Raw genomic sequence first — 23,666 nt, 5'->3', positions numbered from 1 at the left:
TCGGATCTTTGAGTCGGTTTTTTAGGTGAACATTGAGAGCCGATTCGTCTACATGAGCTGCTTCTGTCGGTGTAGGCTATAATGATGTCTCGTTTACAAACGAATCGGCTCTTTGAGTCGGCTCCTTAAGTGAACCATGAGAGTCGTTTCGCGTGCACGCGCCGTTTTTGTTGGCGTAGGGCAGTAGTTCTCAACCCAGGAGAACCCTTTTTTTCAAGAAAAAAACCACAGACAGGGCATCATTTGGGTATTCGGTGTATTTTATTGCTTTTCAAATAGAATGTGCATAAATGAAAAACTCCGCGTTCCCTCTCCCTCTGTGTTTTCTTTTTCTGGGGAGAGGCGGAGCTTAGTCTGCGTTTTATCTCGCTGTCAGTGCAGACCAGTGTTACTAACTTAGCCACTTTTCAGACCCCTTTAGCGACTTTTTTTTTTTCGCAAAAAAGAATAAAAGCACCTAGCGACAAATTTCGCGATTATTTGGACAAACCTTAGCAACTTTCCAAATGTGGCCAGTACTGTCCTACAAGCTCGAGGTCTAGCTTTCCCGCTGCTTCTGCTCTGTTCACTGAGTGGCTGAGAGCCGGAGATTTAACAATGTCACGGATAACGATGCTTTACATGTAAAATAGTACACGTTATTACAGCCTAGTTCTCTTGTTCAAAGTAGTTATAGTGTTATGGGTGGGATTTAGTTACAAAAGGATGAGAAACTGTGGTGTAGGGAATAGCGATGTCTCGTTTACAAACGAGTCGGCTCTTTGAGTCGGCTATTTTAAGTGAACCTTGAGAGTCGATTCGTGTGCACGAGCCGTTTTTGTCGGTGTAGGGAATAGTGGTGTCTCGTTTACAAACGTTTCGGCTCTTTGAGTCGGCTCCTTAATTGAATGTCTAGAGTCTGTTCGCATACATGAGCTGATTTGATCGGTGTAGAGAATACTGATGCATAGACGGCAGCACATACACTAAAACTGGAACGATAAAGAGAAGATTAGCATGGCCCTGCGGAAGGGTGACGCGCAAAATCGGGAATCGTGATGTCTCGTTCAAGAATGATTCGGCTCATTGAGTCGGCTCTTTTAAGTGAAGCTTGAGAGCCAATACGCATATATGAACCGTTTTTATTGGGATAGGCAACTGTGATGTCTCGTTCTACACCAAGTGTTTTTGGGAAAATGTCGAGGGTTTTATTGTCGATAAAAGGATATTTTAAAAACACCGACTTGCCTCTTTTTATAGTGTTTGAGAAGCACATTAAAAAAAAGGGTATAGATGTACTGCCAAAATCTAAAAACAGGAAAGCAACAAAAACATTTGCAATGTGCTCTTTGTTTAATATTTTCATATAAAAAATGCTTATGGTGCTTATGTACCCTCACGTATATTTTTCTAAAATACAATTATATAATGATATTGTATGCACCCACACATGTGTATCTTTTTATATACATATGAGGGTACATACATATGTACAAGATGATTAGCACATTTACCTTGCACCTCCAGGGTTGGGGGTTCGATTCCCACCTCCGTCCTGTGCGTGTGGAGTTTGCATGCTCTCCCCGTGCTTCGGTTTCTTCCCCCATTGTGCATTTTCAAATTGTCTGTAGTGAGTGTGTGAATGGGTGTGCGATGGTGTGTGTGTTGGGTTGGCACCTCATCCAGAGCATCCCTCTGGGATAGGCTCCAGGCTCCTCCGCGACCCTGTGTAGGATAAGCGGTATAAAAATGGATGGATGGATGTGAAACGTTCTCCAGTTGTGATATCTTGTGATATCATTTGTTGATAATAAAGCAGTCGTTTTTCTAAAGTCTCGTTCACAAATGATTCAGCTCTTTTAGTCGGCTCGTTCACGTTTGAACTGTTTGGCAGTGTAATTTAATTAATACACTTCCATGGAAACCTATTTTCAACATCTAAGCTGCTTGTTAGCGTGACTACTATTCTCAAATGTGCATATGAATAACATTATGTGTATATGAATATACATTAATAACATAATGGATATGAATAACAATAATGCAGGGATTTGTGCATTAACAAGCAATTCAAAGTAGTATAATCTCATTAATTAGAATGGTAGGTTGAGATTTCATGAAACAAGATCAGTCATAGAAAGCCACAGAAGAAGAATCACTGGATATAACAAATTTGGCCGGTGCAAATTTAATTTAATTCAAATCTGAGATTCGAGTAAACTTTTCATCAAGTCCTGCTTTATTTTTTTTCTCTTTATTTTATTGTATTGTATTTTAGTTCGTTATTTTCTCAATTAAAAGAAAACAAAAAACCTTTTTGTCAAGTTCTCACAGCGTCAACTATTTTTCCTACACCAGATGTTCTCGCTTGATGAGCAGAAAGTCATCATCTAACCAGCTGACAAAAGCGGAAGTGCACTGTTAAAGTTTCTGCTCTCTGTTTAATTCAAAGTAAAACAAAACCTTCACATTACTAAAGAGGTGAGGAAAATATTTTTCGTTTACCCTGTGCACTACAGAGCTGAAATGTCATTTTTCCACCGGCCTCGGCACACTTTTTCCACCGGCCTTGGTTCCGGACGTATTGTTAATAATAATAATAATAATAATAATAATAATAATAATAATATTCATCCATCCATCCATCTTCTATACGGGGAAACCTGGAGCCTATCCCAGGGAGCATGGGGCACGAGGCGGGGTACACCCTGGACAGGGTGCCAATCCATCGCAGGGCACAATCACATACACACTCACACACCCATTCATACACTACGGACACTTTAGACACGCCAATCAGCCTACCATGCATGTCTTTGGACTGGGGGAGGAAACCGGAGTACCCGGAGGAAACCCCCGCAGCACGGGGAGAACATGCAAACTCCACACACACAGGACCTATTATTATTATTATTGTTGTTGTTTTTGTTTTTGTTGTTGTTGTTGTTTATTAAAAGTATTATCAAAGATAATAGAAGGGTCAAAGATGAAATACAGTTACATAAATACATAATTAAAGTTAGTTTTTTTTAAGGAAAGGATTCGAAAGGTTTTATTTTTCATTAATATTAAACACAAAATGCAAAAAGTTTCTTTTAAGAAACCAAACAACAGTAAGTAAGTAAATTTGATTTCTAGAGCACAATTAAACACAGCTTACACTGACCAAAGTGATGTACAAAGGACATAAAAAACATATCATAATAAAAATAGAAATAAATAAGTAAACATATTATAAATATATATATATAGAGAGGGGGGGGGGCATATACTAACGAAACTGACACATGCCAACAGCAGCAACGACTGGCAAACAGCAGGGGACCAGCACAGGGTTACAGACGGATTGAAAGGTCATTGGGCTGAGAAGGCCAGAAAATAAAAGTGTGTCTTGAGCCTAGATTGAAAAGCAGAAATAGGAGGAGCACTTTTAATGTCAAGTGGCAACTGGTTCCACAGGCATGGAGCAGCGACTGCAAAGGCTCTGTCACCTTTTAGTTTGAGACGTGACCGTGGGACATGTAAGAGAACTTTGTTGGCAGATCTAAGAGACCTAAGAGCTGAATGCAAATGGATAATGGCTGTGATCTAAGATGGGGCCTGCCCACGAAGAGCTTCAAAAACAATCAGCAGGATCTTAAACATAATTGTAAAATGGACAGGGAGCCAGTGAAGGGAGGCCAGGACTGGGGTGATGTGATCATCTGCAAGCGTGTTAGTAAAGACTGCAGAGGACCTAGGTATAGGGAATTACAATAGTCCAGTTGTGATGTAATAAATGCATGCATGACTTGTTTTTCAGATCATGGAAAGACAGATGATTTGAGTTTGGAAAATGATTCTTAACTACTAGTAGCTATTTTTAATGACAGGACTGATTTGTTTGTCAAGGCAGAGCTCAGAATCAAGTATATCACCCAGGTATTTTTTTGCATGTGTCATTAAATATGGGGTGATGTGGATAAACATGCTGGCGAGACAGCTTCTGGACATGGAAGGAATTACTTCAAGAATTACTTCAGTTTTGTCACTGTTAAACTGGAGGAAATTATTTGCCTTTAATGACCTTCAAGACAGTCCAGGAGAGGCTGTAGGGAAACCCTAGATTTTAATGGGAGACACAGCTGTGAATCATCAGCAGACAAGTGAAAGACAGTATATTTCCTAATAATGTGGGAGGGAGCATGTACAAACATGTACCGGCCCCAGAATGGACCCGTGAAGGACTCCATAGGTGACAGGAGCAGAGGAAGCGAAAAACTGGCCTATAATCGCTGAGAATGTCCTATGTTTAAGATAAGAGTTAACCAGATCTGATGATAGTTATTTAGACACTTCACATCAAGGTTGTGTATCTTTGAGTAAAGCCTGGACAACTGCGTGCTTAAAACATGCAAGCAAGAATTAATAATAACTTGACTGCTAGGGCCAATTGTATCGAACGTATCCTTTATGAGGGGTCAACATCATGTTGCAAAGTTGTGGGTTTCATATGCACATGTTCCTCAATTCAGAAAAAGAAACCTGATCAATCAGATGGAGTTTCAGTGACAGGAGGGTGAACAGTGCTCTAGGGGCAGTGGTGGCTTGGCAGTTAAGGCTCTGGGTTACTGATCAGAAGGTCGGGGGTTCAAGCCCTGGCACTGCCAAGCTGCCACTGTCGGGCCCTTGAGCAAGGCCCTTAACCCTCTCTGCTCCAGGGGCGCTGTATCATGGCTGACTGCGCTCTGACCCCAGCTTCCTGACAGGCTGGGGTATGTGAAGAAAACTGTTTCACTATGCTGTAATGTATATGTGACCAATAAAGACTCTATCATTATTAACATTTAAAAAATTTTAAATAAAAACTTCTTTTTTAAAACTTCTTTAAACTTTTTAGTGGAGGGATTTAATTTATGTACAACATATTTCGCATATATAATTATATTGGTTAGATATCCTTACATTCTAATGAGCTAAGATGTTCTGATGAGAACAGAGAATTGAGGAATGAGAAACATGTTCTGTTGTTTCAATATTGACTGTCCAGCTCTGTGCTTGGGCGGTGCTTGTTTTTAATGGAGTCAAAGAGCAGTGACATGTGTAGCCACCAGAGGGCGATGTCTTCCCACTATCATGTCTTCCGACACTAACCCTTCGGTGTATCCTTGAAATACAAACCCTGATCTTTAACTCATTAGCATAAGGAACACATATTAAGCAGCCTAATAATGATAGACCTCTGAAGGTGTGCTGTGGTATCTGGCACCAAGATGTTAGCAGCAGATCCTTTAAGTTCTGTAAATTACGAGGTGGCGCCTCTATCAATTGGAATTGTTTGTCCAGCACATCCCTCAGATGCTCAATCAGATTGAGATCTGGGGAATTTGGAGTCTAAGATAACACCTTGAACTCTTTGTCATGTTCCTTAAACCATTGCTGAATAATTTTTGCACTGTGGTAGTGCGCATTATCCTGCTGAAAGAGCCCACTGCTATTAGGGAATACCGCTGTTATGAAGGGGTGTACCGTATCTGCAGCAATGTTTAGGTAGGTGATACGTGTCAAAGTAACATCCACATGAATTCCAGGACCCAAGGTTTCCCAGCAGAACATTGCCCAGAGCATCACACTGCCTCCACTGAATTGCCTTCTTCCCATAGTGCATCCTGGTGCCAGCTCTTCCCCAGGTAAGTGACGCGCGCACACACCCAACTGTCCACATGATGTAAAAGAAAATGTGATTCATCAGACCAGGCCACTTTCTTCCATTGGTCCAGTTCTGATGCTCACGCACCCATTGTAAGCACTTTTGGTGATGGACAAGGTTCAGCGTGGGCACTCTGACTGGTCTGTGGCTACGCGGCTCCATACGCAGCAAGCTGTGATGCACTGTGTTCTGACATCTTTCTATCATAGCCAGCGTGAATTTTTTTCAGCAATTTGTGCTACAGTAGCTTTTCTATGGGATCGGACCAGACGGGTTAGGCTTTGCTCCCCATGAGCATCAGTGAGCCTAGGCCGCCCATGGCCCTGTGGCTGGTTCACCGGTTGTCCTTCCATGGACCACTTTTGGTAGGAACTAACCACTGCATACCAGGAACACCCCACAAGACCTGCCATTTTGGAGATGCTTTGACCCAGTCATCTAGCCATCACAATTTGACCCTTGTCAGAGTCACTCAAATCCTTATGCTTGCCCATTTGTCCTGCTTTCAACACATCACCTTCAAGAACTGACAGTTTACTTGCTGCCTAAAATCCCCCCACCATGATAGGTGCCACTGTAATGACAATGTTTTTCACTTCACCTGCCAGTGGTTTTAATGTTATGGCAGATCAGTGTATATGCATATTTCATACAAATAACTTAAAACAAAAACCTATCTACAGCACTTAGAAAACACGTTTTGATTTTAAAAAATTGTCTTACCTTTGCATTACTGTGGGAATACATTTTATCTGTATGTTAGATCTCACTTAGATCTGTTACAAAGTTGCATCACTTGAATATCCTGATGATCATGGGAAGAAGAAAAGTAAGTTATCTTTTTGTATATTGGTTCTTCCATCCATTTTCTATACCGCTTATCCTACTGGATTGTGGGGAGCCTGGAGACTATCCCAGGGAGCATAGGACACAAGGCAGGGTACGCCCTGGACAGGGTGCCAATCCATCGCACTATCACATACCCATTCATACACTACAGACACTTTGGACATGCCAATCCACCTACCATGCATGTCTTTGGACTGGGGGAGGAAACCGGAGGAGGCCCCGCAGCACAGGGAGAACATGCAAACTGCACACTGAACGCCGAGAACATAAGGCCATGGCGGGAATCGAACCCCCAACCCTGGAGGCGTGAGACGAGTGTGCTCACCACTAAGTCACCATACAACCCTATAATGGTTCTTTTTGCCAACAAACCTGTTAAACAAGTTATATACTGAAAGTAAATTATTAATGTATAAGAAATTAAGTAAATTATTACCTAACCACAGTTTGTATATTTGGTCATTTTATGCTAAAACTTAGCTCTGTTACTTTCAGGCTTGCTACTCATTTAACAGCAAAAGGCAACCACTGTCAGCCAAGAAACTTTGGGGGAAATGATGTTTGTGATGGGATAACAGAGTGGTTATTTGAGTTACCGTATCCTTCCTGTCTGCTTGAACCAACCTGGCCACTCTCGTCTGACCTCTCTCATCAACAAGGTGTTTCAACCTGTAGAGCTACCACTCATTGGATGTTTTTTGCACTATTCTGTGTAAGCATTGGTGGCTTAGTGGTTAGCACGTTTGCCTCACACCTCCAGGGTCGGGGAGTTTGCACGTGCGGAGTTTGCATGTTCTCCCCATGCTGCGGGGGTTTCCTTCCACAGTCCAAAGACATGCACGGTAGGCTGATTGGCATGTCCAAAGTGTCTGTAGTGTATGAATGGGTGTGTGTGAATGTGTGCCCTGCGATGGATTGGCACCCTGTCCAGGGTGTACCCCACCTTGAGCCCGATGCTCCCAGGGATAGGCTCCAGGTTTCCCCGTGACCCTGAAAAGGATAAAGCGGTATAGAGGATGGGTGGATGGATGGCTGTGTAAGCATTTGAGACAGTTTCTGAAATACTTAAAATCACTGAGATCATATTTTTCCCCAGGTTGATGTTTGATGTGAACATGAACTGAAGCTCTTTACTGGCATCTGCATGATTTTAAGCATTGTTCTGCTGCTACATTATTAGCTGATTAATTAATTGTGGTTAAAAAAAAAGTGCAGTGTTTGCAGAAGTTAGGCTAATCTGTAATGCTGTCACATTTTATGAGGTCATTATATTACAGAAGAACATTACAAGGTTTAAGTGAAGCAGAAGAGAGTTTATTGTACCCAGTACAGATTATAAAGCTTAATAGTGGATGTAAAGGTTACCCATAAATCCCATGTTACAGAGCTGATGTCACACTTACTGCTGAATAAGACCCTTTGGTAAGATATACCATCACAAGTACAAGGTTCTATGGCTCAGCAGTTACTGGAACATCTCTGCAACATGAGCTTGAGCACAAAACCCAACACTGGGCTACCTTTAGAGAGCTACTGCAATGCTTAAATTATTAGATTGTCAGATACATTTCTCTTAAACCCACATTTGGACAATATTTTTTCTTTTTTAATGCAGGAATTAAAATCCCCCAGATATTAAGTTTTAAAAAAGAGAAACCCTTTGATTGCCTGTCTAGACATAGCCCGAGTTTCCACTATGTAAATTTAACATATTAGAGTGAGAAAGGTCTGGTATATAGCTTGTACAACAATGAAAACAAATGCAGGCTTTGCAAAAATATACTTATATAATATACATAGATTTTACTCTTTCAACATTCCTACAAAAGCAGAAACGCTTGCACTTTTTTTCGGGCCAGTAATAAAGCATGTGCACTTGCATGGCTGGAATAATATGCAAACCTCTCGTTAAAACGAGTTACATACTTTAATAAATTCAGCAATTTGATAGCATTAAAGATGCCATAGAATTTTAGAAATCCCACTTAAGCATAGAGCTGAAAAATACACAGCAGGTTCTACAAGAGAAACAGTGCACAAAAGCCATCTTAGAATATTCACTTAGAGATTTATACATAGAAAACCTGAAGCTGGTTTAAAAATACTGCAGAGCCCATTTTAGTGTTGACTGATTTAAAAAAAAAAATAAATAAAAAAAAACAAGACAAAAATGACATTGTGCATTACAGTAGAGAATTTGTGTGCTTGGTGAAAACAGTTCCAATGATGAGACGAGTATGAAAGGACTGAAAATGATGTAGAAAAAGAAAATGTTTTTAAAAAGATACAAGCATGTGTGGTATATACTTATACATGCCAGTAATTCAGCTTCATGTGTCAGGAGGAAATCATCGTGCGTGTGGTCCTGCTCAGTGGGCGGAGGGGATTCGGGAGTCCAAACTGAGATGAAAGCAGTTCAGAAAGTGTAGCTATCGGGGAAAGACAGCCCTGCCAAGCTCTGATCCCTGCCATCTACATAAGAGGCTCTGCTGGCTTCATCGTAGTGGGAGAGAGGAACGGTGTCATCCTCAGGGACCTGCATCCCATCAGGGTCGGCTTTAAGGCTTGGCCTCTGGTTATCGGGGAAGGCCATGGAGAAGAGAGCTTCTGGGTCACATACAAACTTGTACACGTACCGTTCACCTGCGACCTGTGTTGGAGAGAAAGACAGGCGTTGATCTGAAATCCTAAACAATACTAGAATAATATATTGTATCATGTTTGGCTGCTGATATGTTGTTCAACATGGAGGAATGTCTAACCGGTTATCCAAAAGCACTTCAAGTGAAATGATGAAACATCAAGGTTATAAAACAAGTCTAGCTCTACAAACTTACAGCTACTACAACTACTCAAAATTACGTGGATTTTATGACTTAAAGTACTCAGCGAAGAAAGGAAGTAAAAATTGGAACGGGAACGTGCCTTTACCTTCTGCATGATGCCCTTCTCATAGTAGTAGCGGAGAGATCGGCTCAGCTTGTCATAGTTCATGGCAGGCCTGTTCTTCTGGATTCCCCAGCGCCTGGCCACCTACACACAAACTCACACACTTAATTCTCTACATACAGGAAAAACCATACTTTTACTTATCTAAATCGTACGTTGCAAACTGACCTCTTCAGGCTCGATGAGTTTAAACTCAAGGCCACGGCCGGTCCACGCAATAAAGTGGCTGTTGGACGGATCATAAAGTAGCGTCACCAGAAATTGCCAGAGCTGCAGGGAGCCCCGCCTTTGGTAAGGAGGCCCCTCCCTGAAGCCCACCCCTTCCTGTTTGCACTTTCCGTCAAGCCGCTCAGGCACCACGCACGCGTCTTCGTAATAGAGGTGAGGCTCTCCGTCGTACATGAACCCTGTACGTGGAGGAAACATGAGCGTCTCAAGTGAACATCTAACACTGATCAGGAATGACGATGATCCCGTAACACACTGAACCGATGTCTAAAATAAGCACACAAAGAAGTGTGGGTGTACGAGACGATGGATGAATCTTTACCTTCACTGTTGGTCTGATAGAAATTTGATGACTTCCTGAAGGATGACTGGCAGTTCTGTATCTCTGCAAAATTAACAAATTCAATTCAGTTGGCTAATTTGGGGCACGTTATTATCAGCTGTGATCAAAAGCAAATGATGACTGAAGTGAGCAATTGTGCTGCTTTAGTGTGACAAAAGGATTTGCTGTCGCATCACAAAAGTGTGTGTGTGTGAGAGAGAGAGAGAGAGAGAGAGAGAGAGAGAGAGAGCTTACAGTGAATTGCAACCAATACAATGCTTACCAGAGTCAATGCCAAATTCTCTGGGCTCCTGTTTGATGGACATCTGATGGAACGATGGGACACGATTGGCTGCAACATTAGAGGTACCTTGTTCAGGGTACCGGGGGTCCACCATCTCTTGCTTAAACCCCCGTGGAGGAAGCGGGATCACTGGCTCAGACATTTGGCGGTGGTATTGTGGCCGATTGTCCCGTGGAAAGGGGTTGGTGCTCTGTGGTGGGTATGGAGTCCTAGAACGGGCATTGGACTGTGGGAAGGGCAGACATGGCTCCGAGAGCTGCCTATGGAATCTAGAGATAGTTAAAGGACAAAAGGACAAGAGAAAAAGAGTGAACCTTTAACCTTTGGGATAAAGATAGCTTCTTCCTCTGGGTCAGTGTGGAATCATTAAGAGGTTAATACCCAAAGACTGAGCGAGAGCTGATTAGAGGACTAACCGCTCCAGCAGAAGACACATAGTAGGAAATTACAATGGACAACTGATATAAAAGAGCATGAGCTTGCATAGGCAAGTTTTTTTTAGGTCATATAAGGGTCCAAAAACACATTTAAATAAATAATTTATCATCAATAACAACACTATACTCTCATGCATTTTTTACCCAACGGAGTAAATTGCTGGATAAGTGCTGAAATAAAATGTCCACATAGTAATAGATGAATATTATTTTTGGTAACAGCCTTGTTCCAGAAATACCACTGCCCTACATCCTAACCCTGCTCTAATACTACACCAAGTAATTGAGATCCAACTAATCAGCTGCTAATTTAATTCACCATGTGCGTGTTTGGATAGGGGAAGCACTCAAACATGCAAGGAGAGCATACTCCAGAACCACGGTTGGGAACCGCATTTTGGCTTACGCAGATCCTAACACACATGTACCAGGTATTGAGCATTAAACTTGGTTTAACCATGTTGTGTCAGAAACTGGGAAAACTAAACCAAGAAACACTAGTATGGTATCATACCTGTGATCTGCATTGTAGGAGGCATCTGGGTGACTGACAGGTGGGCAGGGCACTGCAAAAGGTGGACTTTGGCTGTGAACCGTGCTCTGTATTCTCTGATGAGTGTGGCCAGTCACAGGTGGTAGCCCCTGTGTCTGAGTGTGGACTGGAGGTGTGACTCTTTTCTGCAGGGGATGTGTCCCTGGGTTATGGGTGGAGTTGCAAGGTGATACAGGGGTAGGCGGCGACGTCATGGGTTTACTGAATGCAAATGGCTTCCCGTCATAGGCACTGATGAGAAACAGATGTGGGGAAATGGCATTTTTGAATACAAAGCATAACTCCGTGTAACAGGGTTTTAAAATTAAGTGACACGAAGACACACACCTGTAGTTGTAAAGGCACTTCTCTCCATATGGTGAGAGTCTCTGCTCTTGTCCGCAGGGGGAGAAGTCTCTGCTCGGACTGACTTCCCTCTTCACTTTGGTTTGAGGCGGGCCATGGAACATCACTAAAAAGGTGGAAAATAGTTTTATTTTAACACAGAAGGTTGACAAACATTACCATTTAACTAACCAAAAGCATGAATGGTACCCAGGAACAGGTTGCACGGTATTATTAAACAATTACATTTCTACAGGTTGGTGTTAACGTTTACTTATAGTGCTTTTCCAATCACCTAATGAAGCAAGAAGACACAATTTTTTAATTTATCCATAAAATGTGTCATGGAACCTATAACTTAGTGAATGATCTCAGTGGAAACAGGGTCTTTCTTGCCCAGGCATGCTGAAAGAGGCTCCTGTGAGACTAATCGGCCTACTGCCAAAGCTGTAGCACTGTGTCAAACTAACACACACACACACACACACACACACACACACACACGTATCTATGCAAACTTCTGCATGTACTCACTAGACACACAAAGTCACATTATCACTATAGAACACACATAATTGCACTTCAAAATCCAAAAGCCAAATGGGGTTTAAAAAAAAAAAAAGTCTTACAAGGGAAACAGAAGGACTAGTGTAGCGCATATAATGAGTGCGTGTGTGTGTGTGTGTGTGTATCCTGACCCATTAAAATGTCAGTGTACTGAAGGCCACAGTGATTTACGGCACTGCAGTCGGATGTTGGGCCCCTGCACAACATCTATCCCTCCATGAGCGCACACACTTTTCCAGACCAGAACAGTGAATAAGAAGTGATACAGAGCCTACTGCGGTCCATTCAGTTGCGGTTTTTTAAACCCTAAACTTTGTGCCAAAAGCCCAAAACTTTTTTTTAGGGAGTACAGTGGATCCGGCATCTTTCATGAATAACTCATGGTTCTGAAAGTCTCAAACCATTAAACAGAATTAAATGGTGTTGTACAGATACATTTTTTTTTTGTTCCCCAAGAGGACAAGCGTTTGTACCACTGATCTATGTTATAGATAGATAGATAGATCAGTGGTTTGTACCTCAAAACTCAGTTTGATACCTTTTACTCGGATAATTAAACACATCAACTAGGACTAAGATGGCTGTCAAAATTTCCAGACCATCAATAACATTATCTGGCAAGATCATGAAAGTGCACAATGGCTGGGTAATAGTCCATGAACTGTGGATTGTTACTCTACGGCCTGTCATTAATAATTGATGACTCATACGCAAAAAAAACAACTACTGGCAGCCCTACAATCCATCCTAAACCCGGTCTACCCACATACACTCAGATCAGATACTCACAGTTGTCCTGGAAATCTGGAACAAACTGTTCATCGTCAGGTACTTGAGCTGGAGCGAAGAAAATAAACAAATGCCTCATTGTACTGACGGCTTTATACAATTATGCAAAAGTTAACATTCAATACATGTACACTGATTTGAATTTGTGCACTCATGCACACCTGGAATTCATTTTAGTCAGCTTTGAACTCAAAGCAAGGTTCTATTTTTTTTTTTTTTTTTTTTTTTTTTTTAAAAATCAAGTACTAAATCTATAGAGAGGACAGTGTCCATTACTATGTACATGGTGAATGAAATAGGAACCTTACCTTCAGCTATCCATATTTCTTGCAGCCTACGGAGGTCCTGAAACAGCTCTGGGAAATAATGAGGGTTAGATCAGGATCAGGCTTGAGAACGTCCCATGACTTGGTGCAGCTTTTTATTGTGTTCTATCGTATTATATTTTAAGGTCATATTCAGGTGAGTAAACTATAGATACCTTCAGTGTCCTGAGCGAGCTCACTGTCCAAGAACTTCCTCTTCCTGTCACTCAGTGGCTTGCATGGTGGCTCCTTGGCATTGCATTTCTACAAACACAGATGGTCAAGATTAGAAACAGTCTGCTTTGACCACTCCAACTAGCACTAGTAAATCTTACGATGAAATATGGCCAGATTATGCATGCACCTTAAAGGGGGGGGAAGGTACTAAACCGTACTTTTCCTTATCTAATTACAGTACATTTAAGTGCCTTCTAATTTTTAAAAGTCAATGATACATATTAAAATGTACAAAAGATATACCCACCCCAGTGATAAGGAAAGGTACAATTTAGTACTATCTTTCTGATAGAAACTTACATTGGGTGGGACAGCAAAAGGAACCTGCTGATCGTAAAAACTGTCCATGCTGTGGGATCAACAGTGTGGGTAGACAAAATCAAACGAGGGAATGATGGAGGGAGATGCGTCCTCTCTCTCTCACGGTGGAGAGCTCCACACTTGTCAGGTCCTGATTAGGAAAAGCCGAGAAAAATGGCACTTAGAGAAGCAGAAGCACACGGGCAGCTGTCAGCAATCATCCCATGCCATGACAGGACCAGACCAACTGTCCCTTTGATCAGTAGGTTTGTTTGTGCAACTCTTCTAACCTCAGATGAAGAGTGGAGAGACACTCACGCTAGACTTCAACGTTTACAATTCACAGTACAGATGTGGAATTTACATGATCCCACAAGGCAGTGAGACCTGTGGTATGTTTATGTACCACAGTGTGCCTTTCTCTGGGCTTGATCACTCATAACCTACCACCTGAAGAACAAATTCCAGCTTGCTCACACTCAGTGCTCTGGATACTGCTTGTGTGTGCAGCTTTTAATTTGAAACATTTGCATAGTGCATCTTTACATAGTGTAGGTTTAAAGCTGATTAAAGGCACACTACATGCACCTTCCCAGGTAATAGTAGTAGTAGTGATAACAATAACAGTAAAGTGACAATAAATAAATAAACAAATAATTAATTAATTAAATAAACACTCAAGAGACGGGGGGGGGGGGAGTACAGCTTGCACGCGCGTGTATTTTTTTTTCCCTGACGCAAGTACAATATTATCCTGCTACGAAGCCATGAAAACACTGCAATCTTGGCAAGCTGTGCACTAAAATAGGATGCAGTTAAACAACCATCATTTACTGTTATTGCTTCCTCTAATCTAGATTATGAAACGGATGTGAGCATCAACACAGGCTCCGCCCTCTATATAAATACAAGCGCGTGCATAAATATACAGCAGTTAGCTAGAGCACTCGGTGTAAAGTTTTAACGACCCTGTTTAAAAAAAAAAAAGCAGCACAGGAATGGGTTAACTCTACGAGGCTCTTTAAGTTCAAGAAGTTCAGTCTCTCTCTCTCCATCTCTCCTCCTCTTGTTTTCCTCAATGAAGTGAAATTTGATCCTCCTGACGCTGCGCGAGGAAGAAAAAAAAGAAAAGAAAAGAAAAAAAAAGAAACCCCGCTCCATTCATACAAATCCCGACACGCTCTGCAGCACAAGCACAGCAAGACGAGGAGGAATTTGGTTTAAAAACCACAGGCGTTACGAAACCCACACAATAACTGGCGTATTAAAAACAACAACAACAACAACAACAACAAAACGAAAAGAAAACAAACTAGCGCGAGAAAACGCGTAGAAAATGGTGGCGCGAGATTCGCACAAAGAAAATGGCGGAACTGCGACCAAGGAATAAACAAAATCTAGATTTCTAGAACTTCGCGCAAAAAAATAAATAAATCTAGGAGGGGGAAAAAACCACTATTGCACAAAGTATTGTGCATAAACATCGCGAATATACAATAGAACACATGCGAATATACTCACCCTTTTATGCTTGAATCCTTTCAAGTGTTAAAACCCCCCCCAAAAAAAAACAAAAAACGGCGATTTATTAACTCCCAAGAAATACACGCGACCCTCCGGTGCACGCTTTGCTGCGCGCTCAGTAAGCTCTGCCAGACTGAAAATTTTCTCAATGGAATCGCCTGCTTAGCCCAAGGCTGGTGCTTAACACAACAGTGCGTGCTCATTGGCTGGTCCAGCACGTCATTCATGATAACGACCAATAGGCGTTCGCAAATCACTTAAGTTCGCACGAGACCTCGGCTAGCCAATAGCAGCGACTCCCTTTCCTGTTTTTATGAATGGCTGGGTTTCATTCAACAACCAGATGTTTCTCCATGGTGGATACTGCTCTTAAAGGGCCAGGAACGTAGGACGTTAAGTGTTTTTTTTCTTTCTTTCTTTTTTTTTTTTTAAAAAAGAGACAACAACAGGGATTTGCTAAATCTTAAATTTCAGATGTTACTTGATCAATATTTTTCTTATTCAACGTCTAAATGTCATTTCCTTGACCATATTTTTGACGAATCTAACGTTCCTACAGCCCAAACCCAATATTTTAAGAAACTGAGTTATTAACTTTTAAAACCTCTAGAAAGTTTATAACCACTCTTCCTACATGAATCTGTTCACTTCAGTAAGGATCAGATCAGATATACACATGACTTCACTACACAAGACAGAATAATGTGTAAATAAATAAATAAATAAATATATAAATAAGATTCTGCTCTGTACACTGTATAATTATGATCTTAACCTAGTGTATAACGATGCATATCATTAATAAGAGTACACACGTCATTGTCCACTCTAGATAATCCTAAAAAAAAAAAAAAGTTTTTAATGGAAATACCTCATCATGGTGAAAGAAAACTAAACACTTTAATGCATTAGATATACCTGTCTTGGTCTATCACATGTAAGATTGTAAAATCCAAGTCATGGGAAAGGCTGAGGGGAAACTCCACCACAAGAAACCTCTTTAGTCTCTGATCTATTATTCATGTCTAGCCTTCAAAGGAATGGTATAGCCCCGTGCCAGACAGCGCTGTCTGGTCTACATCTGCTCTCACTTTCCTGCATTAGAAACGATGGGGGTCTTTTACTTCTGATAACTTTTGGGTGTTGGACTGGCACATAAGGAATTATGATAAGGAAACTGTATTTGCACTTTCTTGATTATGTTACCTGTGCATAGGCGGTTTGATATTTCGAGCTGTTTAAACTCTATCTATTTTTTTTTTTTTTTTTTTTTTTAACAACATCCACCGGGCAGACTTTTCTTAATATGTGTCTGTGTTATTGACTCATAACATATTACACTCCTGCTCAATGGCAGTATTAAAGGCATGAATATTGCATGCATCCTGGTAAATAAGGTAATGAGTCATCCTTCTGTCATCTCTCTCTCTCTCTCTCTCTCTCTCTCTCTCTCTCTCTTTCTCTCGCTGTGTATACTATGTAAATCTACAAAAGACACAGTGTATATATAATGCCCCCATTACTAATGTATCCTTTATCCTTTTCTGCATCTCTGTCTGAGAAAAATTCGGACAAAATTCATCAATTTCCCTTTATCAACGTGTTTGCTTGGATACATGTCACGGTGCTCTTGGTACCGTGAAAATAAAAAGGTTGCTTATACTACACCCCCCATCATCCTCTCTGTAGTCCTGTTCTAAACATAGAACTTGAACATGGCTGTTATGTAACACCTCTACGATGTTTCTGGTTATGAAAGCATGCAGAATGCATTTAGACCCCAGGAACAGAGCGATACCTTGCTGAATTCAATTCCATTGTGGAATAATTAGGGATAGGGTGCAGAAGTGTGACATTTACATTACGTTTACATTCATGAAATTTGGCAGATTCCCTTATCCAGAGCGACTTACAGAAGTACTTTGAAGTCTCTATCAATAAATATATCCTGATATTTGGTTCATTAGGTCATGGAGTTAGAATACCATCAGTTGAAAAACACTGTTGGGGAAGGTATATAGTAAGAAAGGCACAGACAATGGTAATAAATACAATTACTATTTCACCATAGCACCTTAAACATGTTGTTAGCCATATGAACCTAGGGAATGTCATCACCTGGATTAACCACCACAATACGCAGATGCCCGCCAACCCCCAAACAATATGATAAATCACAAAATCTTGGCTCAAAAACTAATAGCTAATATATGTCAACCTCTGAGAAGTGGGAGGACAAAATGCAGTTCAGTAAAACTAATGAAAAGACCTAACATAAATGTAGCCTGATGACTCAGTGGGGAATTTGTGGAGATGTTATGTCAAAATGTCACTTAAATGTCTACTATCGTTTTTACTTCGAAATCATCTTCACTTGCCCCAGCGCTTTGGGGCAGGCTGAACAGGTAGGTGAATATAATGAACAAAACTTGTGCCATGGGAGACTCATTCCTGACAATAGATACTGTCACATGTGACATTAAATCTAAATTCTGGTTTTTTTTAAAAAACTTAATTTACTTATTTTTCAATATACCTGGGTGCCTTTAGTAACACAATTCAATTTATTCATCCGCTATCATTCACTGCAGCTCCAGATAACACCTCACCCACATGTCCTCTTTCTTCAACAACCTGCATGGCTGTGGTAGCCATGGATACACCTGAAAGAGAGAAAGAGAGAGAGAGAGAGAAGGTGGGGGTTTGGGGGGGGGCTTAGAGTTATTCTGACTCACTGCTAAGCTGACTAATACCATTAGCCTTCGGCGTCTTTTGAACCACTTATACAGTAAGTGATAAACACGCTGTGGTTTGACTTGAATCAAACTGTTCCAGTATCTGTTAAACATGTAGCTTTTAAAATAGCACAAAGCAGGAGGTTCCACATGTTAGCATGTCCTAACTTGTTATTTTTATGGGAGACTTCCTACATAGTCCCTGCTAGGCATAATCGTGATAACGTGGCTGTCTGCAGCTACTTTCAAATAAGGCTGTTATCAAAGTTAGGTGCATTCATTTCAATTTTCGTTCAGCAAATCCTGATAGTAACTATAAACACTTATGCAGCTCATAACTCAGTCTTACTACTATCTACTTACTACTAAGATTGTCCAAATAGGAAACTTTTTGTTTCCTTCTTGTAATTTGGTGCAATTGCTCCTAATTTTGCTACAAGGTCAACGGCCAAGATTCTCAAGCAATAGCTGAAGTACAAAAAGCAATAGGCAGGTAACTTGTACAAATATATATACTGTACATATAGTAGTATACATTTGACATTTAGAAATGGTTTTCATGTGGCAATGGTGCTGTTAAAAGCAAAAAAAAAAAAAAAACCCAGCCATAAATTGCAGTAACTGAGGAACTTTGAAGTGCTGTACACAGTGGGTGAGTAAGTGGTTGAACCTTGTGGGAGAAAGATGAACAAAAATAACTTACAGAAAATACCGTAATGCCAGTGTTCCTGCCATAGTAGTACTGTTTCATACTGCTGAACATTAATAACCAGAGATTATATCAGTATACAGAATACGGCTGGGAGATAGATGCTCTGCCGAATCTCGGTGATATATTTATCAGGAACAGGATTGCTGAAGGCAGTTGCCTCACACCTTCCTATTGTCATTCCTCTATTTGAGCCCATTTATGCTGAACCCAATGTGCTGGGGTTCTAAGCTGTGAGCTTTGACACATGCTGATGAGACAGGGGGAGGGCATTGTGTTGTGAGAGGTGAGAGATCGTTCTCCAGACCCAAGTCCTGGTGGGGACTGTGTTATAGGACATGCAGGTACACACATTAAGTCAAATGGACTTCAGCTGTGGGGGATACCTTGAGAGTTTAGGAGGGAGGACTGCCTGGTGTTGAAGCCATCATCACCCCCTACTTCACGCCTCCATGCATCTGTCCCCTCCTCCATGCTTTGTTAAAATCCAAGTGATGTTGATCGAGAAAGCAAAGGCTTGGATTTAGGCTATGGGATTTGGTATGACTATACACTGTGAGCAAGATAAGAAGCAAGTGGAGCATAAAGGAGACGGGAAGTCTTTGTGGTGACAAATGCCTTAATATTATTAGATAACGTAATCCACTCTCATGGCCCAAAGTTCACAGTTGCCATGAAAACATTCTCTTCCAATAGCAAAAATCAGTAATGTTTGTTTAATTAACACACAGCCCGACTGAAGATTTGTGCTTGTAAATCAGGCTCAAACAAATAATATGATATTAAATTTATTAGAATGAATTGTTTCATCCCACCCACATATAGTGCTTTTACTTGAGTCTCCTGCTGCACTACATTACATTTTCCATTTTACAATAAGCACATCCAGTGATGCAGGGCTGTTTTGATCTTTGCTATTTCTTCATTTTTTTTACTCTTGAGTGGGGAAAATAAACTAGGTCCTCTCCAGTGTCATGGCATCATTGTATCAGTGTAGCCTCTGACGATGAGAAGAATGAAGATGGGAGGGGAAAAAAAAAAACGCACAAAACACAGCGTATGACAGAAGAGAGCTGTGGCTGTCGTATAGTATGACCTTTTGGGACAGTGGTGAGAAGTCTCCATGAAGTGAGTGACATTACTGTCACCTCTGATGGAGGACGTCACTGATTGCATGGCTTGGAATAGCAATACAAATAGACGTTACTCATCTCTCATGTCACTTAGTACCAGTGTAAGAACACAATAATTAATGACGCAGTTCACTAATGGGTTGTAAAGTAACAAACAGTTGAATGCTACTGGATTTACAGTTCAAGATTCTACTCTCACGTCTGTATCTGTAGAATAAATGTTTTATATTAGTCATCTAAAACAGGTCCTCTACTTTTTCCTACATATTCCAAAGGTGTCAATAAGTAAAATGACAGTACTCAGAATGTAAATTATTGCTAAACTTCTCTAAGTGTGGCAAATATTACATTTGTGGCAGTGGTGGCTTGGCGGTTACGGCTCTGGGTTACTGATTGGAAGGTCGGGGGTTCAAGTCCCTGAGCTGCCAAGCTGCCACTGTTGGGCCCTCAAGCAAGGCCCTTAACCTTCTCTGCTCCAGGGGGCGCTGTATCATGTCTGACCCTGCGCTCTGACCCCAACTTCCTAACATGCTGGGGTATGCGAAGAAAAGAATTTCACTGTGCTGAAATGTATATGTGATTAATAAAGACTCATTATCATTATTTACATTTTCATATACTGTATATCACTGTATACAGCCGGGGGAAGTTCAATTCACAGCCTGGGTGCCAGTAAAGAGAAGAGTCTTAATGCATGTCTTTATGTTGTACCTCGAGGGTCAAGTTGAGTCGTGCTAACGTGAACGTAGTGCAGAGCAAGGTTGGATAAGTGCCAAGTCAACATTTCAAGATATGAAGATAACTTCCTCTACTAGTGAATGAAAAAGTCCTCTATGATTGTTTGACTTTATGAGAGACTTGACAGTGCTGTAATTGGCACATTTATGGCTTTATGATCAGTGAATCGGATGTTTTTCTTCACACATCTGTGAACGTAGCAATTTTATGTGCCAACATCTGAGTGTACCCATTTCATGGGCACTACAGGACAGTCAACTTAAATCTGTATAACAGTCTTTATTAAACTGCAACTGAACAAGTCACACTGACTTTTGGTGTAGTAATGACCAGTTGTTCAGACGCTGGTTCTCCATCTGTCCTGTCTGAGTGAATTTTGGCCATGTGGTATATTCTATTTAATTCATTCCAAAAAGCAAAACACCCAAATGACACATCATAATGTGTCTGTAAAAGTGCCTGCCAATTAACTAAGTAATAAAGAACAATGGGGTGTTCTGTTATAAGAAATAATTTACAAGGGGGGGGTGCTGCGGTTGCTACCACCCTGAAGTTGATTATTTCTGTAGCACATCCTGACGTGTTTAATTCTTCTTATACCACAGAATTTTACCAACATTTACATTTTTTTTTTATTTATTAAAAGAATGATTAGGAAAAAAAAAATCCATTTATAGTTATGTTTAATGTTGTGGAACAAATTAGTTCATGTTATCACTTATGTTATAGTAGCTATAAATATTAAGCCATAAGTAATTCACAAATTTTCTGTTGGACGGTAATAAAAAAAAAAAAAAGAAGAAAAGAAATACAACTTGTTACTGAGAAATAGTAAAATGTATAAAACAAACAAACAAACAAAAAACAACAACAACAACAACAAAAAACAAGTTACACGGTACCAGGTGCTGACACTGGAGACTCCTTCCAGAAATGTTAAATAAAGGTTACAGATTATACTGTACTGTGCAAAAGTCTTAGCACTCTATTTTCTCTAATACAAACTTTGTTATAGATTTTTTTTTTTTTTTTTTTTTTAATTTTATGACTTCTACATTATCGGGTCAGTACAAAAACATTTTAGATTTCCAAATATTCGTTTTCCAGAACAAAATGAACTGTTACAGAAAAATGTTTGTATGTCAGTAAAGAAGGACGCATATTACATAAGAGACCACTTTTCAGACAAAAACACAATGAAGGCTACTGGGTTTTGCTGCAAAAAAAAAGAAGCAAGAGCGACAAAGTCTCCAGAAGAACCGTGGTTGGTTCTGCGAGATGCTCAATAAAACTTACAGGCACCTGAGACTACAATTATTATTTGTTTTAAAGCAATTTTAAAAATATTGACTTTGTTTAATTTATTACTGTTTACTGCTCGTGGTAGTATTTCTTTTAAATGTAGAAACATTTCATTGAATTATTTCTGAAGGCTTCTTTGCTCTACAGCATTTCTTTGCATGTGCTTTTGCACAGCGCTGAATTTATGCCCGATAACAACACATTTCTAATCCATTTATTAGACTTAGATTATGTGTAGCCTCTGACGTACAAGTTTCTGTGAATGAGCTGTTAGTATGGAAAGGATAACGTATTAGAACAAGCGCATTAATATAATTAAGCTTCTGACCAATCAGATTCGAGAATGCAACAGCATTGTGGTGTAAATGCTTTATTAAGCTGTAAGTGATATTAGGCTTGATGTTCAAGTGTTATTTTATTTATGGAGTTCATGGAGTTTCCATGGAATTGTTAGTGCAGTTCAAAAGAATCTCCTATAAAGAGCAAAATAATCACATAATAAGGTTACAAAGTATGAGAATGAATCGATCCACATACCCTCAATTCACTGAAAAACTGGTGCTGCACAGGAGCGTGTCAGGTTGCTTATTAGCCAGGTTGCTTTTGTCACCCATGATGCACTGGCAGAAGTCACTGAGTGCACCCTGATGTGTGACCATCTGTGCTTATGCTAGCATACTGCCAATTCACATCGGTTTATGTAGGCTTATACTGCAGCCTACTTCCATTTATTATTTAACAGCCTTGGTGCAATACTTTTAAAATCCAAAGTCCCAGCGTCTCATAAGTCATATCTGTTTTTCAGGATGTCTTCGATGCGATTGCCTTTTACAAGCTTTAAACTAGGTTAAAAATACATTCTGCCATTCCACTAACAATGTTAATAATAACTTGAGGCTAGATGGAAAGCTACTGGGAAATCAAGCAAAGGACAAAAAAGCTGTGTTTTCAAGATAGCATTCAAGTCTCGCTCTGTTTATTTACATTTAGCATTGCTTTATTGTTTATGAGGGTTTTGCAGTAGTGATAATGGACAGAGAAAAAAATGACACAACTGCAACACACAAAAGTCTTTATCGCTACAATTAATGTTAGAGAACATCAACGAGACTAGTTATCACTTATTCTACAGCAGCTATAATCAGTTGTTCCTTGACCAGCTTCTTTTTTTTCCCGTCTTGCTTAAAGTTAATAAGACACACACACACACACACACACACACACAGAGAGCTTGTCATCTTATTGAGAAACTAGACAGTGCAAAGTCCTCCATCCTGAACACTTTCTCATGGCTGAAAACTTACTCTCTGTTACAAAGTGATGACACTGACGACTCCTTCCATTAATGCATTAATGTTACCTAAACATCTCCTGACAGAAATTTTCATCAGATCAACATCCATCCATCCATCCATCCATTTTCTGGACTGCTTATCCTACACAAGGTCACGTGGAGCCTGGAGCTTGGACATTGGACTCGGAGCACAAGGCGAGGGACACCCTGGTGCCAATTCACTGCAGGGCACAATCTCACACACACACACACACAAATGCCAAACAGCCTACAGCGCATGTCTTTGGACTCGGTGAGGAAACCGGATTACCTGGAGGAAGCCCCTGAAGCACAGGGAGAACATGCAAACTCCACGCACACAGGGCGAAGACAGGATTCGAACCTCCAACCCCGGAGGTG

At 40.5% G+C, this 23,666-nt stretch overlaps 1 protein-coding gene and 1 non-coding gene across 5 annotated transcripts; one reads left to right on the top strand and one right to left on the bottom strand.

Annotated features, from left to right (window-relative positions):
• The first annotated feature begins 942 nt into the window (after positions 1-942).
• LOC128616380 (U6 spliceosomal RNA) lies at positions 943-1,047 on the top strand. The gene has a single exon (XR_008387430.1). It is a non-coding gene; the product is annotated as a U6 spliceosomal RNA (small nuclear RNA).
• A 6,473-nt stretch (positions 1,048-7,520) lies between these two features.
• On the bottom strand, positions 7,521-22,672 carry etv5b (ETS variant transcription factor 5b). 4 transcript variants are annotated; one of them, XM_053638515.1, is made up of 12 exons: positions 22,511-22,672; positions 17,893-18,019; positions 13,833-13,983; positions 13,472-13,559; positions 13,299-13,346; positions 12,991-13,038; positions 11,272-11,761; positions 10,300-10,589; positions 10,017-10,079; positions 9,635-9,873; positions 9,443-9,550; positions 7,521-9,167 (listed from the first exon to the last, which is right to left on the bottom strand). In XM_053638515.1, the coding sequence occupies exons 3-12, from the start codon at positions 13,878-13,880 to the stop codon at positions 8,934-8,936; spliced, it is 1,656 nt and encodes a 551-aa protein (XP_053494490.1). In that variant the 5' UTR covers positions 13,881-13,983; positions 17,893-18,019; positions 22,511-22,672; the 3' UTR covers positions 7,521-8,933. The 4 variants fall into 4 exon arrangements, with proteins under 4 accessions (XP_053494490.1, XP_053494489.1, XP_053494492.1 ...); XM_053638517.1 differs by lacking the exons at positions 17,893-18,019; positions 22,511-22,672 and adding an exon at positions 15,354-15,662 and having other exon boundaries at positions 7,524-9,167; positions 9,449-9,550; positions 11,272-11,541; positions 11,638-11,761; XM_053638516.1 differs by lacking the exons at positions 17,893-18,019; positions 22,511-22,672 and adding an exon at positions 15,354-15,662 and having other exon boundaries at positions 7,525-9,167; positions 11,272-11,541; positions 11,638-11,761.
• Positions 22,673-23,666: the final 994 nt, after the last annotated feature.

Source organism: Ictalurus furcatus, chromosome 12 (genome assembly GCF_023375685.1).
Source record: "Ictalurus furcatus strain D&B chromosome 12, Billie_1.0, whole genome shotgun sequence".
NCBI lineage: Eukaryota > Metazoa > Chordata > Actinopteri > Siluriformes > Ictaluridae > Ictalurus > Ictalurus furcatus.
The sequence above is the reverse complement of the archived record's forward strand: the minus strand, read 5'-3'. Positions and strand labels throughout refer to the sequence as shown.